Source organism: Aquarana catesbeiana, linkage group LG06, assembly GCF_042186555.1.
Source record: "Aquarana catesbeiana isolate 2022-GZ linkage group LG06, ASM4218655v1, whole genome shotgun sequence".
NCBI lineage: Eukaryota > Metazoa > Chordata > Amphibia > Anura > Ranidae > Aquarana > Aquarana catesbeiana.
The window spans coordinates 18,491,857-18,512,664 of record NC_133329.1 but is presented as its reverse complement, the minus strand read 5'-3'; the positions used below and the strand labels follow the sequence as shown (position 1 = coordinate 18,512,664).

The 20,808-nt window shown below is 45.9% G+C and overlaps 1 protein-coding gene across 2 annotated transcripts in view; it reads left to right on the top strand.

Moving 5' to 3' along the window:
- Window positions 1-20,808, top strand: part of LOC141148203 (uncharacterized) — a 111,442-nt gene that overhangs the window by 36,294 nt on the left and 54,340 nt on the right. Inside the window, exons 3-5 of one of the 2 annotated variants that reach the window (XM_073635421.1) lie at window positions 6,914-7,108; window positions 12,403-12,422; window positions 15,067-15,197. In XM_073635421.1, coding sequence (XP_073491522.1) covers window positions 6,914-7,108; window positions 12,403-12,422; window positions 15,067-15,197 — 346 coding nt within the window. Of the gene's footprint in view, window positions 1-6,913; window positions 7,109-12,402; window positions 12,423-15,066; window positions 18,237-20,808 lie in introns of those variants that run through there. The other variant, XM_073635422.1, reaches the window with a different exon arrangement.

Below are 20,808 nucleotides of genomic sequence, written 5' to 3'. Positions count from 1 at the left end.
CTAAACATGGGAAACACGCGTCACTTTACAGGCATACTATAGACACCCCTCAGGTACGATATTTAAAGGAATATTTCACTTTTTTTTTTTTACTTTAAGCATCATTAAAATCACTGCTCCCGAAAAAACGGACGTTTTTAAAAGTTTTTTTTGCATTGATACATGTCCCCTGGGGTAGGACCCGGGTCCCCAAACCCTTTTTAGGACAATACCATGCAAATTAGCCTTTAAAATGAGCACTTTTGATTTCGAGCGTTCGAGTCCCATAGACGTCAATGGGGTTCTAACGTTCGTGCGAACTTTCGGTCCGTTCGCGGGTTCTGGTGCGAACCGAACCGGGGGGTGTTCGGCTCATCCCTATCCACCAATGAGCACACAGTGGTTGGAGGAGAAGGTGGGGAATGTCCACAATGAGCACACAGTGGTTGGAGAAGAAGATGGGCAATGTCCACCAATGAGCACACAGTGGTTGGAGGAGAAGGTGGGCAATACCCACCAATGAGCACACAGTGGTTGGAGGAGAAGATTGGCAATGTCCACCAATGAGCACACAGTGGTTGGAGGAGAAGGTGGGGAATGTCCACCAATGAGCACACAGTGGTTGGAGGAGAAGGTGGGGAGTGTCCACCAATGATCACACAGTGGTTGGAGGAGAAGGTGGGGAGTGTCCACAAATGAGCACACAGTGGTTGAAGGAGAAGGTGGGGATTGTCCACCAATGAGCACACAGTGGTTGGAGGAGAAGATGGGCAATGTCCACCAATTAGCACACAGTGGTTGGAGGAGAAGGTGGGCAATGTCCACCAATTAGCACACAGTGGTTGGAGGAGAAGGTGGGGAATGTCCACCAATGAGCACACAGTGGTTGGAGGAGAAGGTGGGGATTGTCCACCAATGAGCACACAGTGGTTGGAGGAGAAGATGGGCAATCTCCACCAATGAGCACACAGTGGTTGGAGGAGAAGGTGGGCAATACCCACCAATGAGCACACAGTGGTTGGAGGAGAAGATGGGCAATGTCCACCAATGAGTACACAGTGGTTGGAGGAGAAGGTGGGGAATGTCCACCAATGAGTACACAGTGGTTGGAGGAGAAGGTGGGGAATGTCCACCAATGAGCACACAGTGGTTGGAGGAGAAGATGAGGAATGTCCACCAATGAGCACACAGTGGTTGGAGGAGAAGGTGGGGAATGTCCACCAATGAGCACACTGTGGTTGGAGGAGAAGGTGAGTAATGTCCACAATGAGCACACAGTGGTTGGAGGAGAAGGTGGGGAATGTCCACCAATGAGCACACAGTGGTTGGAGGAGAATGTGGGGAGTGTCCACCAATGAGCACACAGTGGTTGGAGGAGAAGATGGGCAATGTCCACCAATGAGCACACAGTGGTTGGAGGTGAAGGTGGGGAGTGTCCACCAATGAGCACACAGTGGTTGGAGGAGAAGGTGGGGAATGTCCACCAATGAGCACACAGTGGTTGGAGGAGAAGGTGGGGATTGCCCACCAATGAGCACACAGTGGTTGGAGGAGAAGATGGGCAATGTCCACCAATTAGCACACAGTGGTTGGAGGAGAAGGTGGGCAATGTCCACCAATGAGTACACAGTGGTTGGAGGAGAAGGTGGGGAATGTCCACCAATAAGCACACAGTGGTTGGAGGAGAAGGTGGGGAATGTCCACCAATGAGCAGACAGTGGTTGGAGGAGAAGGTGGGTAATGTCCACAATGAGCACACAGTGGTTGGAGGAGAAGGTGGGGAATGTCCACCAATGAGCACACAGTGGTTGGAGGAGAAGGTGGGGAGTGTCCACCAATGAGCACACAGTGGTTGGAGGAGAAGGTGGGGATTGTCCACCAATGAGCACACAGTGGTTGGCGGAGAAGATGGGCAATGTCCACCAATTAGCACACAGTGGTTGGAGGAGAAGGTGGGCAATGTCCACCAATGAGTACACAGTGGTTCGAGGAGAAGGTGGGGAATGTCCATCAATGAGCACACAGTGGTTGGAGGAGAAGATGGGGAATGTCCACCAATGAGCACACAGTGGTTGGAGGAGAAGGTGGGGAATGTCCACCAATGAGCACACAGTGGTTGGAGGAGAAGGTGGGGAATGTCCACCAATGAGCACACAGTGGTTGGAGGAGAAGGTGGGGAATGTCCACAATGAGCACACAGTGGTTGGAGGAGAAGATGGGCAATGTCCACCAATTAGCACACAGTGGTTGGAGGAGAAGGTGGGCAATGTCCACCAATGAGTACACAGTGATTGGAGAAGAAGGTGGGGAATGTCCACAATGAGCACACCGTGATTGGAGGAGAAGGTAGGGAATGTCCACCAATGAGCACACAGTGGTTGGAGGAGAAGGTGGGGATTGTCCACCAATGAGCACACAGTGGTTGGAGGAGAAGATGGGCAATCTCCACCAATGAGCACACAGTGGTTGGAGGAGAAAGTGGGAAATACCCACCAATGAGCACACAGTGGTTGGAGGAGAAGATGGGCAATGTCCACCAATGAGTACACAGTGGTTGGAGGAGAAGGTGGGGAATGTCCACCAATGAGTACACAGTGGTTGGAGGAGAAGGTGGGGAATGTCCACCAATGAGCACACAGTGGTTGGAGGAGAAGATGAGGAATGTCCACCAATGAGCACACAGTGGTTGGAGGAGAAGGTGGGGAATGTCCACCAATGAGCACACAGTGGTTGGAGGAGAAGGTGGGTAATGTCCACAATGAGCACACAGTGGTTGGAGGAGAAGGTGGGGAATGTCCACCAATGAGCACACAGTGGTTGGAGGAGAATGTGGGGAGTGTCCACCAATGAGCACACAGTGGTTGGAGGAGAAGGTGGGGATTGTCCACCAATGAGCACACAGTGGTTGGAGGAGAAGGTGGGGATTGCCCACCAATGAGCACACAGTGGTTGGAGGAGAAGATGGGCAATGTCCACCAATTAGCACACAGTGGTTGGAGGAGAAGGTGGGCAATGTCCACCAATGAGTACACAGTGGTTGGAGGAGAAGGTGGGGAATGTCCACCAATAAGCACACAGTGGTTGGAGGAGAAGGTGGGGAATGTCCACCAATGAGCAGACAGTGGTTGGAGGAGAAGGTGGGTAATGTCCACAATGAGCACACAGTGGTTGGAGGAGAAGGTGGGGAATGTCCACCAATGAGCACACAGTGGTTGGAGGAGAAGGTGGGGAGTGTCCACCAATGAGCACACAGTGGTTGGAGGAGAAGGTGGGGATTGTCCACCAATGAGCACACAGTGGTTGGCGGAGAAGATGGGCAATGTCCACCAATTAGCACACAGTGGTTGGAGGAGAAGGTGGACAATGTCCACCAATGAGTACACAGTGGTTGGAGGAGAAGGTGGGGAATGTCCATCAATGAGCACACAGTGGTTGGAGGAGAAGATGGGGAATGTCCACCAATGAGCACACAGTGGTTGGAGGAGAAGGTGGGGAATGTCCACCAATGAGCACACAGTGGTTGGAGGAGAAGGTGGGGAATGTCCACAATGAGCACACAGTGGTTGGAGGAGAAGATGGGCAAAAAATAGTTTTTTATTTATTTTTTGGGGACGTCAATTTATTTTGGGTGCAACGTCGCAGTCAGTTAAAGCGACGTAGTGGCGAATCGCAAAAAGTGCTCTGGTGAGGAAGGGGTTAAAATCTTCCGGGGCTGAAGTGGTTAATGAATTTTAATGCACACAAACACAATATAATAAGCATTTTTTGATAAAATATCTAAAATAGTGTTATGGCAAGTAAATCAATACCTAACACAGGGGTTGGAGGAGAAGGTGGGGAATGTCCACAATGAGCACACAGTGGTTGGAGGAAAAGATGGGCAATGTCCACCAATGAGCACACAGTGGTTGGAGGAGAAGGTGGGGATTGTCCACCAATGAGCACACAGTGGTTGGAGATGAAGGTGGGGATTGTCCACCAATGAGCACACAGTGGTTGGAGCAGAAGATGGGCAATCTCCACCAATGAGCACACAGTGGTTGGAGGAGAAGATGGGCAATGTCCACCAATGAGCACACAGTGGTTGGAGGAGAAGGTGGGTAATGACCACCAATGAGCACACAGTGGTTGGAGGAGAAGGTGGGCAATGTCCACCAATGAGCACACATTGGTTGGAGGAGAAGGTGGGGAGTGTCCACCAATGAGCACACAGTGGTGGGAGGAGAAGGTGGGGATTGTCCACCAATGAGCACACATTGGTTGGAGGAGAAGATGGGCAATGTCCACCAATTAGCACACAGTGGTTGGAGGATAAGGTGGGGAATGTCCACCAATGAGTACACAGTGATTGGAGAAGAAGGTGGGGAATGTCCACCAATGAGCACACAGTGGTTGGAGTAGAAGATGGGGAATGTCCACTAATGAGCACACAGTGGTTGGAGGATAAGGTGGGTAATGTCCACAATGAGCACACAGTGGTTGGAGGAGAAGATGGGCAATGTCCACCAATGAGCACACAGTGATTGGAGGAGAAGGTGGGGAGTGTCCACCAATGAGCACACAGTGGTTGGAGGAGAAGGTGGGGAATGTCCACCAATGAGCACACAGTGGTTGGAGGAGAAGGTGGGGATTGTCCACCAATGAGCACACAGTGGTTGGAGGAGAAGGTGGGGATTGTCCACCAATGAGCACACAGTGGTTGGAGGAGAAGATGGGCAATGTCCACCAATGAGCACACAGTGGTTGGAGGAGAAGGTGGGGAATGTCCACCAATGAGTATACAGTGGTTGGAGAAGAAGGTGGGGAATGTCCACCAATTAGCACACAGTGGTTGGAGGAGAAGGTGGGCAATTTCCACCAATGAGTACACAGTGGTTGGAGAAGAAGGTGGGGAATGTCCACCAATGAGCACACAGTGGTTGGAGGAGAAGATGGGGAATGTCCACTAATGAGCACACAGTGGTTGGAGGAGAAGGTGGGGAATGTCCACCAATGAGCACACAGTGGTTGGAGGAGAAGGTGGGTAATGTCCACAATGAGCACACAGTGGTTGGAGGAGAAGATGGGCAATGTCCACCAATGAGCACACAGTGGTTGGAGGAGAAGGTGGGGAGTGTCCACCAATGAGCACACAGTGGTTGGAGGAGAAGGTGGGGAATGTCCACCAATGAGCACACAGTGGTTGGAGGAGAAGGTGGGGATTGTCCACCAATGAGCACACAGTGGTTGGAGGAGAAGATGGGCAATGTCCACCAATGAGCACACAGTGGTTGGAGGAGAAGGTAGGCAATATCCACCATTGAGCACACAGTGGTTGGAGGAGAAAATGGGCAATGTCCACAATGAGCACACAGTGGTTGGAGGAGAAGGTGTGGAATGTCTACCAATGAGCACACAGTGGTTGGAGGAGAAGGTGGGGAATGTCCACCAATGAGTATACAGTGGTTGAAGGAGAAAAAGGTGAATGTCCTTACATGGCCACCAATGAGCACACAGTGATTGGAGGAGAAGGTGGGGAGTGTCCACCAATGAGCACACAGTGGTTGGAGGAGAAGGTGGGGAATGTCCACCAATGAGCACACAGTGGTTGGAGGAGAAGGTGGGGATTGTCCACCAATGAGCACACAGTGGTTGGAGGAGAAGGTGGGGATTGTCCACCAATGAGCACACAGTGGTTGGAGGAGAAGATGGGCAATGTCCACCAATGAGCACACAGTGGTTGGAGGAGAAGGTGGGGAATGTCCACCAATGAGTATACAGTGGTTGGAGAAGAAGGTGGGGAATGTCCACCAATTAGCACACAGTGGTTGGAGGAGAAGGTGGGCAATTTCCACCAATGAGTACACAGTGGTTGGAGAAGAAGGTGGGGAATGTCCACCAATGAGCACACAGTGGTTGGAGGAGAAGATGGGGAATGTCCACTAATGAGCACACAGTGGTTGGAGGAGAAGGTGGGGAATGTCCACCAATGAGCACACAGTGGTTGGAGGAGAAGGTGGGTAATGTCCACAATGAGCACACAGTGGTTGGAGGAGAAGATGGGCAATGTCCACCAATGAGCACACAGTGGTTGGAGGAGAAGGTGGGGAGTGTCCACCAATGAGCACACAGTGGTTGGAGGAGAAGGTGGGGAATGTCCACCAATGAGCACACAGTGGTTGGAGGAGAAGGTGGGGATTGTCCACCAATGAGCACACAGTGGTTGGAGGAGAAGATGGGCAATGTCCACCAATGAGCACACAGTGGTTGGAGGAGAAGGTAGGCAATATCCACCATTGAGCACACAGTGGTTGGAGGAGAAAATGGGCAATGTCCACAATGAGCACACAGTGGTTGGAGGAGAAGGTGTGGAATGTCTACCAATGAGCACACAGTGGTTGGAGGAGAAGGTGGGGAATGTCCACCAATGAGTATACAGTGGTTGAAGGAGAAAAAGGTGAATGTCCTTACATGGCCTAATCAGAGCCCAGACTTAAACCCCATTGAAAATCTGTGGAATGACTTGAAGACTGCAGTCCACAAACCGTCAGCATCAAATGTAACTAAACTTGAGTCGTTCTGCAAAGAAGAGCGGGCAAATATTGCAAAGTCTAGATGTGCAAAAGTTAATAGAGACAAATCCCAACACTCTAAAGCCTGGAATTAAAGCAAAATGCTGACACAAGGGGAGGGGGGTTTCCTTTTTCCCACTCAGTGATTCTGTTTTTGATTTTTTTATGACATGTTGATGATTTCTTTTGCTTGTATGTTATAAGATGCACTAGTAAATACAGCTAGATAAAATAAAAATGGTGTCTGTCTTCATCTCAGGCTGAAAAATGTAAATATTTTAAAGTGTGGGGGGGTTATTTTCTATAACCACTGTTTTGTGATCAGTTTAATTATTGTATAGTGATAATGTTCTGTTATCTCCCCTTTTATGTGATACAAACAGGACGGAACAATGTGATCGTAGTGGTGGGTGATGTGGAGGACAGCAGTAACGAGAGGAAGGCTTTTATCCTCAGGGAACAGCCCAAGCTTGGTCAATACGCGAGCGATGTCTTCCTCTTCAATGAGTTCAAAGATGATAAAGCTCCTTTTGAAGGACCAAAAATTGAGGATTTGAAGAATACGATAAAAAAAAGAGGTAAGAAGCAAATTTGTTGAATGTGTAGACTAATATTTATATAGGACTCTCTATAAAGGATCTGAAGAGGACATCTCAAGGAAAGCTCATCTCCAGCCTAAATCTAGGATTAGGATTCCATTTGGGGTCTGTGTCCTTTCCCCCATTCCCTATCGGGACAGAAAATGAAGAAAAATCACTCATTAGTGCTAAAAACATATACATTTAATATATACTTAATTCTAGTCTCTGTTATAGAATGATATTAATCACACAAGGAGTCTTATTTATAAACCATTTGTTTCATAAGGCCGGGTTCACACTAGCCGTGGCCACGGCTCGCAGCAGGGGTCCAGTGTGTTCCTATTCACCGTTTTAGGGGCGAATCAGGTCCGAATTTATGATGGACCCTTTAACAATGCGGACCGCGGACGCCCCGGAGGTGTCGCCCCGGAGGTGTCATGCGAATTGGATGCAGGGAAACCCTCATCCAATTCTCAGAACTGTGAACCCAGCCTAAAGGTCAGAAGCATGCAGGCAAGTTAAATGCAATGTTGCTGTATTTTTTATTTAAGAGATTGTCAGCTCCATCTAGTGGCCAAAGTGTGGTATAGTTTTCTCAGTGAGGGATTTCAAGGAACAATACCGCATTTTTGGGCACTAGATGGAGCTGATGATACACACATCAACCTATTACAAAAAATATAGTGACATTTCCGTCAACCTGCACAATGCTTCTATTAGGCCACTTTCACACTGGCAGCACCCAGGCGCCCTGGCATTGGCGGTATTTTTAGAAGCTCTTTACCGTCATTTTTGCAGAGCTTTTCGGCCACTAAGGGGGTGCTTTTAACCCCCGCTAACGGACGAGAAAGGGTTAAAAGCGCCCACAAAGCACCACCTCAGCCGCGGCGCTGCCCATTGATTTCAATGGGCAGGGGCGCTGTAGGAGCAGTGTATACACCGCTCCTACAGCTCCGCAAAGATGCCAGTCAGTGCTGTCTATCAGTGCTGCCTATCAATGCCCATCATTGGTGCCTATCAATGCTCATCACTGCTGCCCATCAGTGCCACCTAATTAGTGCCCATCAGTGCTGCCTCATCAGTGCCCATCAGTGCTGCCTCATCAGCGCCCATCAGTGAAGGAGAAAAATTACTTATTTACAAAATTTACTGAGAGAAACTAAGAAATACTTTTTTTTTTTTCAAAATTTGTGGTCTTTTTTTATTTTTAGGACAATATAAAAACCCAGGAGTGATTAAATACCACCAAAAGAAAGCTCTATTTGTGTGAATAAAATGATAAAAATTTCAGATGGTTACAGTGTAGCATGACCGCGCAATTGTCATTTAAAGTGTGAGAGCGCTAAAGGCTGAAAAATGGCCTGGGCAGGAAGGGGGTTAAGTGCCTGGTATTGAGGTGGTTAAATGCCGTTTATTAAAAGGAAAATAGGTCATTATACTCGAAAAGCAATAAAAAAAAAAGGACATGCTCAACATAGATATCCAAATGGAGAACCGCTGCACATGCTTCTTATATGCTGGGAAGATGCCACATGTATCTGCAAATACTGACGCGTTTTGAAGGGGGGGCTATACATCTTCCCAGCATCTAAGAAGCATGCATAGCAGTTCTGGCAGTTCTCTATCTGAAAATTTATGTTAGACGTGTCCTTTTAATTTTTTGAGCATAATGACCTATTTTCTTTTAAATAAATGGCGTTTAACCACTTAAGGACTGAGCCTCTGAGATTTGGTGTTTACAAGTTAAAGCCAGTTTTTTTTTTGCTAGAAAATTACTTAGAACCCCCAAACATTAAATATATTTTTTTCTAACACCCTAGAGAATAAAATGGCGGTTGTTGCAATACTTTCTATCACACCGTATTTGCCCAGCGGTTTACAAGCGCTCTTTTTTTGGAAAAAATACACTTTTTTAATTTAAAAAATAAGACAACAGTAAAGTTATCCCATTTTTTTTATATTGTGAAAGATAATGTTACGCCAAGTAAATTGATACCCAACATGTTACGTTTCAAAATTACGCCTGCTCGTGGAATGGCGACAAACTTTTACCCTTAAAAATCTCCATAGGCGATGTGTAAAAAATTCTACAGGTTGTATGTTTTGAGTTACAGAGGAGGTCTAGGGCTAGAATTATTGCTCTCATTCTACTGATCACGGCGATACCTCACATGTGTGGACTGAACATCGTTTTCATATGCGTACGCTGTGCTCGCTTATGCGTTCCTATCTGCACGCGATCTCGGCGGGACGGGGCGTGTTTAAAAATCAATCAAAATTCCCCGGCCAGGGGGCGGGGCTGTATATGACGTTGAGCGGCGGGAACACAGCAATTGAAATTAAAGCTGTTATCACTGTGTTCCCTGCGCTGCGCTCTGAACATCCAGGCCACTCTCCTGTTCCTCTCCTCCCCTGCATAGGTAGGCTGCATGGTGGGCACAGGGTGGATGGTGGACACAGGTTGCATGGTGGATGTTGGGCACAGGCTGCATGGTGGATTGTGGACACAGGCTGCATGGTGGATGTTGGGCACAGGCTGCATGGTGGATTGTGGACACAGGCTGCATGGTGCTTAGCAGACACAGGCTGCATGGTGGATTGTGGGCACAGGCTGCATGGTGCTTAGCAGACACAGGCTGCATGGTGGATGTTGGGCACAGGCTGCATGGTGGATGTTGGGCACAGGCTGCATGGTGGATTGTGGGCACAGGCTGCATGGTGGATTGTGGGCACAGGCTGCATGGTGGATGGTGGACACATGCTGCATGGTGGATGGTGGACACAGGCTGCATGGTGGATGGTGTACACAGGCTGCATGGTGCTTAGCAGACACAGGCTGCATGGTGGATACAGGTTGTATAGTGCATGGTGGACATAGGCTGCATGGTTCATGGTGGACACAGGCTACATGGTTCATGGTGGACATAGGCTGCATGGTGCATGGTGGACACAGGCTGCATGTTGCATGGTGGACACAGGCTGCATGTTGCATGGTGGACACAGGCTGCATGGTGTTTGGTGGACACAGGCTGCATGGTGCATGGTGGACACAGGCTGCATGGTGCATGGTGGGCACAGGCTGCATGGTGCATGGTGGGCACAGGTTGCATGGTGGATGGTGGGTACAGGCTGCATGGTGGACACAGGCTGCATGGTGGGCACAGACAGGCTACATTGGTGGGCACAAGCAGTTTGCATTGGTGGGCACAGGCAGCTTGCATTGGTGGGCACAGGCAGCTTGCATTGGTGGGCACAGGCAGGCTGCATTGGTGGGCACAGGCAGCTTTCATTGGTGGGTACAGGCAGGCGGCATTGGTGGGCACAGGAAGGCTGCATTGGTGGGCACAGGCAGCTTGCATTGGTGGGCACAGATAAAGTTGTTGTTAATATTTATTTTTATAACTTAATTCTGCATAAAACATTTAACTGTCATTTAATGAGAAAATTTATGAGGGCGTGTTTAGGGGCAGAGCGGGGCGTTTTTAGGGGCGGGGCGTGTAGTGGGGTGGGGTTGGGTGGGGCAACTGGTGGCGAGTAACCCTTGTGGCCTGGCTAGCAGCTTAGGACTTGAAGTTTTGAGCCCTGACATACTGTATATAAAGCCTATCCTGGACTTTTACCATCTCAGCTTGCACGAATGCTTCTGGCATTTGTGCAATGAATGCTATAAATGTTAATGTTTATAATGTATGTATGAAATTGGGTGTCACATAGTCTGTATTTAAAAATATATATGAGAATAAAAGTAGAAGGTCTTTTGGGAATCTAATAGTGCAACATGACAAACACAAGAATAAAGATGAAAAAATAGTGTAAAAAAAAAATGAAGACTAAAACCAAAGCTGGTAGTAGTTTTTCCAATCCAGTTGGACTTGTGTAATGTTGAAGACGTTTCATATCTTTTAGAAAAGTCACTTCTACAGCTCTGATTGTCAGGAACATATCCCAGCATTTAGGTGGAGATCCTTTGATTTACATGGTTGAAGATGTGAATTGTTGTCATTAAAACTCATGCACTCACCAAGGATGAGACATCCTATACTTGTTGTCATTTTGAAGATATTTAGCATCTTCTCCAAGCTGGTAGTACTTATTTCAAATTCAGTTGGACTCGTGTAATATTGAAGATGTTTTGTTCTCCAAGCCACTTCTTCATCTTTGAGGGTCAGGAAAGTACCCCCAACATTTCAGTGGTAGTCCTTTCATTTGCATGGTTGAAGGAGCAAATTGTTGTCAACTGTCTTTCACATTCACGGCAATTTTAACATCTCTACCCCAAAGATGTGACAAGGATTAACACCCATGCACACCAAGGATGGGACATCTCATCCTTGTTGTCATATTGGAGATATTTAGCATCTTCTTTAAGCCTCTCCTTCAGCTCTGATCTTTAGGAAAATAACCCTGCATTTCGGGGGCAATCCTTCAATTTACAAAGGCTGAAAGTGCAATTTTTTGTCATGTGTCTCTCACATCTATTGCTGTTTTAACACCACTATCCCAGTGGCGGCCGGTGGTCCATCCAGCTCGCGGGCAGCATCGGGTCCTTCCTGCATCTCCTCCTCCTCCTCTGCGGCTTCACGGTGGCTTCCCCTGCATCTCCTCCTCCTCAGCAGCTTCCTCCTCTATGGCCAATATGGTTGCTTCTCCTCTAGGCCAATCAGGTCTTAAGACACCCTTCCTGATTGGCCGGGAGGAGAATCAGGAAGACAATAGTGAATATTAATTTGCTATTGTCACACAACTGGATGGGTTCATGGTGCAGTGCTCTGCGCCCCGAGCCCACCCTTTTTTTAGCTAATAAGAGCCTCAGGCTCTAATCATGTGCTTCCAAAAAAACACCCTATTAAAATCCATGTGTCCGGCGCCCTGCATGTAGATAGGGGGCTGGCGCCCCTGCGCCCCTTATGGACTGGCCGCCACTGCTATATCCCAAAGATGTGACTCAAAGGATTAACACCCATGCAGACCTAACACCAAGGATGGGGCATCAGTGTGGATCAAGCACATAAAACTCCTCTGAAATCTAGCTGTTAAAGGTGAAGAGATCTGAAATAAAGATCATTGAGCATGTAGTTTGATGTGGCCCTTACATAATACAATAAAGTATTTTCAATTATTAATTGTATGCAAGGTGCGGTGAAATGTTCCACCACAATGACGGTTTGGTTCCAGGTAAAATTGCTTGGGAGAAATTTTTCTAAGTGTAATCAGAATCGGGGATGAAACATTTGATAACAATTATTGAATATTACTAATCTTATGTTTTTTTTATTTCTTTTCTTTAACAGCCTTCATAGAGTTATTTAAGGTGAGTACATGTTAAACGTAAGAATGGATGACATCAGATACATAAAGATAGGATGTTGTCAATGAAACAACAGCTAGGGGGGTCAATTCTGGGCCATACATTAGCTGAAATAACGGGCAAGACAAATGAACACCTGTGAATCATTCAGATACCATTTCAGTGTAGACAGATCGAAGGCGCCAGCTCAAGAGTTTGACTTGAATGTAGCTTACTTCAACTAAAACGAAAACCGCATGACTTCTCATTTTTACTTACTGGCCATTACTGCCTACTGATTCTGAGGATGCTAGCTGCCTGACTGTCAAGGGGACCCTCTGACTTCAATAGTTTAGATCATTTAGCCAGATTAAATCATAAGAGAAAAATGTTGGACTTAACTCTGTCTTTTCTGATCTGCATACCCGACCCAGGTCAGGGACTTAGAAGGTACTAAAGCCAGAGGGTAAGTCAGGGCACTTCCATTTTTTGCAGGATTTTATTAATGGTGGACTCCATCCTTTTCATAGGGAAGGTTCGTTTTTTGACCCTGTCATGAATGTCCAATAAAAAAAGAGAAAATGGGATACCAGTAGATCAGTGTTTTTCAACTCCAGTCCTCAAGGCGCCCCAATAGGTCATGTTTTCAGGCTTCCCATTATTTTGCACAGGTTATTTGATCAGATTCACTGCCTTAGTAATTACCACAGCTGTTTCATCTGACGGAAATCCTGAAAACATGACCTGTTGGGGCGCCTTGAGGACTGGAGTTGAGAAACACTGCAGTAGATCCATAACATGAAGGTTGTATATTTAAATAATCTGGGGCAATTATTTTTTTACATAAGCTTGTGGTGCACTCCACCTAAAGGACCCAATAGGAGACTATACCTCATGAGAAGAAGCCAATCCTTTCAGTAGGAGGCAAAAGAGAGTGTGCACAATCAGAGGGAGGCAAAGGAGAGTGCACCCAATCAAAATGAGGCAAGAGTGAGTGCACCCAACCAGAAGGAGGCAAGGGTGAGTGTATCCAAACAGAAGGAGGCAAATGATAGTGCACCCAATCAGAAGGAGGCATGGGTGAGTGCACCAAACCATAAGGAGGCAAGGGTGAGTGCACGCAACCAAATAGAGGCAAAGGTGAGTGGACCAATTCATAAGGAGTCAAGGATATGTGCACCCAATCAGAAGAAGCCAAGGGACAGTGCACCCAATCAGAAGAAACCCAGGGACAGTGCACCCAATCAGACGGAGACAAGATAAAGTGTACTCCATCAGAAGGAGCCAAGGGAGAGTACATCCAATCAAAAGGAGCTAAGGGAGAGTGCATCCAATCAGAAGGAGCCAAGGAAAAGTATATCATATTAGAATTTTCTTTCCTCAAGTCAGACTAGCAAATGCACTCTAATTGGTTGCTTTGTGTATGCACCAGTTGCAGATTTTCCCTAACTTCCTGTGTAGTACAATGTTGCCATTACGGCAGGAAGTAAGGGGAAATCTATCTGACAAAGCCCAGGATAGCAGTAAAAAGCTGACAAGGGTTCTACCATGGTCCATCAACAACTTTAAGTGAAACTTTACCCATAACAATTTGATAAAAATTGATGTTTTTTAGCAAGGAACATATATTCCACATATATTTATGCTACCGAAATTAGTTTTCTCTCCATTTTGTTGAAGCCCAGAGCAGTCACTTATTTATTGAGAACTCTACTCTTCTCCTTAGTCTGAAAAACTATGCCACTTTCTGCAAATAAAATGTCTGCCATTCCAGCCTTGATTGCATGTCTTGGCTCAGCTAGAGGGAAGGCTGCAGTAGCTGACAGTAATCAGGTTTTTAGCTGCCCATGCAGAAGGAGAAAGGGAGCAAAAGGAGAAGGAATCAGTGAGATAAGATAAGTCACTATCCTTGTAAGTTTAACTCTTGTGTCTCCCTGGCACCAGAGTTTATCCTGTCATCTCTCCTGCTTTTCTTTTCTCCCTCTCTAATCTGTCCTTTATCTGCATAGTCTGTGTCATTCCTAATGCCCCCCCCCCCCCCCCTCAGCAGCAGTATATCTTTAGGCTGTCAGCTGATTGGCATCTAATAACTTGCTGACTATCGACATACCGAGAATAGGAGCAACTGAGGCCGTGCAGAGCAGGGTGAGACAGTTGAGATAGCTATACCTACAACAGGAACTAGCCTGAAGTTGTCTATCAGGACTTCATTTTCTGACTAAAGTTCCACTTACAAAAAAAAAATGGCTTGACATACAAAACCAGTATATGTAGATAGGCAGAAAAGCCAAAGGTAACCCATTAGTGTTGGTTAGCAATGTTGACCAAGTGCTCACCAACATGTGGACCATTCCCTGTTACATTGCATTAGGGTTGATTTACTAAAACTGGAGAGTGCAAAATCTGGTGCAGCTCTGCAAAGAAACCAATCAGCTTCCAAGTTTTATTGCCAAAGATAAATTGAATGAGATTAAATCAGAAGCTAATTGGCTACCATGCACAGCTGCACCAGATTCTGAGTGCACCAGTTTTAGTAAATCTACCTCATTGTTTGCTTGTTTGACATTTATATTTTTGGGGATGTTACTAGTTATGAGAGCCTTCAGGTTTTGTTCTACCATAAGTCAAAAATATTCTTTATGACTTTTGTTTTTTTTTTGTCTTTTAGAGATTTTTCATTTGGCTGATGTTCGGGGCCGTGCTGTTGCTTATTGTAATTGTTGTTGTAAGTGTCCGTGAGATCAGTCACCCAGAGATCCCAAGCACCTTATCTCCCCTAGTCAATGTGACAAACGCCACCTCCCACTTTATCTCCCATATGATGACAACTCCACCACCGTCCACTATGAACGATACAGCCCAACTGCTTGGCAATATCACTAGTGCAGTAGAGGCCAAACCATAGTACAGTAAAGTTACCATAGAACCCAAATAAGGGATGATGGAACAGCTTGCTGCAAGACAGACCCATGGATGGAAGTTCCAAAAATTCCTGAAGGTTCTAGACTAGGGTTTCCAAACTTTTCAATATGAGAGCCACACAAATATTAGTGGGCCAGAAAAAAAATCCCCATTAGAGTCCCCTTCTCCTTTCATCAGGGTCCCCATCAGAGTCCCCCCCCCCCCCTTACATTTGGGGCCCCATCAGAGCCCTCCCTTACATTAGAAGGAGAGACCATATGCATTATTTGCTGACCTTAATCTCCAATTAGTGGTCATTGGGAATACACCATTGACCCTAGCTGTGGGCTGGGATAAAATATTGTAGAGGGCCAGATGTCACCTGCAGGCCATAGTTTGGCTACCTTTGTTCTAAGCAATGGCTTGTTACTTATTAAATTCAGAATTCAGTCATTATAGCCCTCAAGCAATACTGAGTTGGAAAATGACATCAAGTTTTCTAGAAAGCTACAACATTTCTCATCTCAGTCACTTGTCCACTAACGTATCATAAAATGCCCTAAACACACTCACCCTATCACCCCCATCATATTCACAGTTCCCATCATAGGGCATCATACACTGCTGGTCCAGTGCAGTTCCATGTTTTTCCGGAATAGGGATGCACAGGTGCTGCTTGTAACCCTGTGCCAGCGTTCCATTAATTTCTATTGGGACACGCTGTTGCATGGACACAGCTGCTGTATTCTAATATAACGTGAGTGCGGTTGCGGGTCCACGAACACATAGGGTGTGGGGTAAGTTCAGGGACCCATTCCGGCACTAACCCACATGTCATGTTAGGACACAGCAGTTGTGCCCATGCAGCCCGTGTCCCGAAGGAAATGAATGGGACACCAGAACAGGGATGCACCCAACATCTGTCCATCCCCGTGTCGGGAAAACATGGACCTGCAGTAAAGCTCCCCATGTAAATGAGCCCTTATATAATACTGTAAAGGGTGAAAGTGCCACGCTTTTATAGTAAGTTCAATATATGTTTATCTTGATAACACAAGGATAAAGCCAACGCATTTCGGTGGCCACTTGTGGTGCCCTCATCCTTTACATACTGCTCTTTTTTCTCCAGGGAGCCTCAGGGATATTTTGGATGACAGAGGGCTTCTTTTTTTTGCTTATCCTTGGGTCTGGTGCTCCACCATATTAGCTCTAATGAAATGAAACCCCTCGGTAATCCTTTTTCAAATAAAACAGTTCAGATAATCAAAAATAATCCACAAATCGGAAACCACGTTTGCATTTAACATGCTTACTGTTCCATATTTTAAATGTTGATATTACATGTGGTAGCTTATAGTTTCTAGTGGCTCTTTCTATATCAATATTTTATTTGCCTGCCTTGCCAACCATAGACACCCCAAAAGTCTATCAATACAGGACAACTAAGTTGGTGGCAGGGTCTGCCTATATAATGGTGGTATCCATGTACATTACCAAAAGTATTGGGACGCCTGTCTTTACGCACACATGAACTTTAATGTCATCCCAGTCTTAGTCTGTAGGGTTCAATATTGCGCTGACCACCCTTTGCAGCTATAACAGCTTCAAATCTTATGGGAAGGCTATCAACAAGGTTTAGGAGTGTGTCTATGGCAGTGTTTCTCAACTCCAGTCCTCAAGGCGCCCCAACAGGTCATGTTTTCAGCCTCCCCATTATTTTGCACAGGTGATTTGATCAGTTTCACTGCCTTAGTAATCATCACAGCCGTTTCATCTGAGGGGAATCCTGAAAACATGAGCTGTTGGGGCGCCTTAAGGGCTGTAGTTGAGAAACACTGGCCTATGGGACTGTTTGGCCATTCCTCCAGAAGCACATTTGTGAGGTCAGGCACTGATGTTGGATGAGAAGGCCTGGCTCGCAGTCTCCGCTCTACTTCATCCCAAAGGTGTTCTATCAGGTTGAGATCAGGCCAGTCAATTTCCTCCATCCCAAACTCACTCATCCATGTCTTTATGGACCTTTGTGCACTGGTGTGCAGTCATGTTGGAACAGGAAGGGGCCATCCCCAAACTGTTCCCACAAAGTTGGGAGCATGAAAGAGTCCAAAATGTCTTGTTATGCTGACGCCTTAAGAGTTCCCTTCACTTAAACTAAGGGGCCATGCCCAACTCCTGAAAAACAACCCCCCACACCATAATCCCCCCTCCACCAAATGATTTGGACCAGTGCATAAAGACATTGATGAATGAGTTTGGGGTGGAGGAACTTGGCTGGCCTGCAAAGGGTCCTGACCTCAACCCGATAGAACACCTCTGTGATAAATTAGAGCAGAAACTGTGAGCCTTCTAGTCCACAATCAGTGCCTGACCTCACACATCTGAAAGAATGGTCAAACATTCCCATAGACACACTCCTAAACCTTGTGGACGGCCTTCCCAGAAGAGTTGAAGCTGTTATAGCTGCAAAGGGTGGGCCAACTCAATATTGAACCCTATGGACTAAAAGGCAGGTGCCCCAATACTTTTGGCAATATAGTGTAAAATTATGAACAATACACAGTAAAGGATTTTAACATTTTAGATTTTCCCACCCACTGGAAGCTGGAAACAGATTCAGAAGAATAATTGGAGATGGAATTAGGGCTGAATTCACACCTATGTGCTGCACACTCCTGGTTTAGGGTTTGTAGAATTCGAGGACCTTCCATATTGGTCAAGATTTAGCTTTGTATTCACAACAAACATATTTTTTTCGTATGCTGTTACAAATTAGCAATTACACTGCATGTATTTCAGAAATGTTTTTATATTTTACAATTGTGGGAAAAAATATTATCATTTTCATGCATATACAGAATATATATATATGTAACAACAGCTTTGTGTGTCCGTTTATCACATACAGTCATTAAATAAATTGTGATTGAAAGCTGCCAATCACTGCAAGTGTCTTGTGTGCTTCAAAAAGAATGGTTTGCCTTTCATATACGTAACATCTGAACCAATGATCTTTTCAGCTAACTGTAGGAGGGGATCTCTTCCCATCGACCACCATTGTAAAAATCATTGAGCCCGATGGCTACTCATGTGAGGAGGATTCCTCTGACTGACCACCAATGCAAGGATCATTCCTCCCACTGACCAACAATGTAAGACACATTCTTCCCACTGATCACCAATGTAAGGAACATTCTTCTCACTGATCACCAATGTAAGGGACATTCTTCCCACTGATCACCAATGTAAGGAACATTCTTCTCACTGATCACCAATGTAAGGAACATTCTTCTCACTGATCACCAATGTAAGGGACATTCTTCCCACTGATCACCAATGTAAGGAGCATTCCTCTCACTGATCACCAATGTAAGGAACATTCTTCCCACTGATCACCAATGTAAGGAACATTCTTCCCACTGATCACCAATGTAAGGAACATTCTTCCCACTGATCACCAATGTAAGGAACATTCTTCCCACTGATCACCAATGTAAGGAACATTCTTCCCACTGATCACCAATGTAAGGGACATTCTTCCCACTGATCACCAATGTAAGGAGCATTCCTCTCACTGATCACCAATGTAAAGAGCATTCTTCTCACTGATCACCAATGTAAGGAACATTCTCCCCACTGATCACCAATGTAAGGAACATTCCTCTCACTGATCACCAATGTAAGGAACATTCTTCCCACTGATCACCAATGTAAGGGAACATTCTTCCCACTGATCACCAATGTAAGGAACATTCCTCTCACTGATCACCAATGTAAGGAACATTCTTCCCACTGATCACCAATGTAAGGGACATTCTTACCACTGATCACCAATGTAAGGAACATTCTTCCCACTGATCACCAATGTAAGGAGCATTCTTCCCACTGATCACCAATGTAAGGAACATTCTTCTCACTGATCACCAATGTAAGGAACATTCTTCCCACTGATCACCAATGTAAGGGACATTCTTCCCACTGATCACCAATGTAAGGAGCATTCTTCTCACTGATCACCAATGTAAGGAACATTCTTCCCACTGATCACCAATGTAAGGGACATTCCTCTCACTGATCACCAATGTAAGGAACATTCTTCCCACTGATCACCAATGTAAGGAACATTCTTCCCACTGATCACCAATGTAAGGAACATTCCTCTCACTGATCACCAATGTAAGGAACATTCTTCCCACTGATCACCAATGTAAGGGACATTCTTACCACTGATCACCAATGTAAGGAACATTCTTCCCACTGATCACCAATGTAAGGAACATTCTTCTCACTGACCACCAATGTAAGGAACATTCTTCCCACTGATCACCAATGTAAGGGACATTCTTCCCACTGATCACCAATGTAAGGAACATTCTTCTCACTGATCACCAATGTAAGGAACATTCTTCCCACTGATCACCAATGTAAGGAACATTCCTCTCACTGATCACCAATGTAAGGAACATTCTTCCCACTGATCACCAATGTAAGGGACATTCTTCCCACTGATCACCAATGTAAGGAGCATTCCTCTCACTGATCACCAATGTAAGGAACATTCTTCTCACTGATCACCAATGTAAGGGACATTCTCCCCACTGATCACCAATGTAAGGAACATTCTTCCCACTGATCACCAATGTAAGGGACATTCTTCCCACTGATCACCAATGTAAGGAACATTCCTCTCACTGATCACCAATGTAAGGAACATTCTTCTCACTGATCACCAATGTAAGGAACATTCTTCTCACTGATCACCAATGTAAGGGACATTCTCCCCACTGATCACCAATGTAAGGAACATTCTTCCCACTGATCACCAATGTAAGGAACATTCTTCCCACTGATCACCAATGTAAGGAACATTCTTCCCACTGATCACCAATGTAAGGAACATTCTTCCCACTGATCACCAATGTAAGGAACATTCTTCCCACCGATCACCAATGTAAGGAACATTCTTCCCACTGATCACCAATGTAAGGAACATTCTTCCCACTGATCACCAATGTAAGGGACATTCTTCCCACTGACCATCAATGTAAGGAGCATTCTTCCCACTGACCACCAAGGTAAGAAACATTCTTCCCACTGACCATCAATGTAACGAGCATTCATCCCACTGATCGCCAATGTAAGGAGCATTCTTCCCACTGATCACCAATGTAAGGAACATTCTTCCTACTGATCACCAATGTAAGGAATATTCTTCCCACTAATCACCAATGTAAGGGACTTTCTTCCCACTGACCATCAATGTAAGGAGCATTCTTCCCACTGACCACCAAGGTAAAAAACATTCTTCCCACTGACCATCAATGTAAAGAGCATTCATCCCACTGATCGCCAATGTAAGGAGCATTCTTCCCACTGATCACCAATGTAAGGAACATTCTTCCCACTGATCACCAATGTAAGGGACATTCTTCCCACTGACCATCAATGTAAGGAGCATTCTTCCCACTGACCACCAAGGTAAGAAACATTCTTCCCACTGCCCATCAATGTA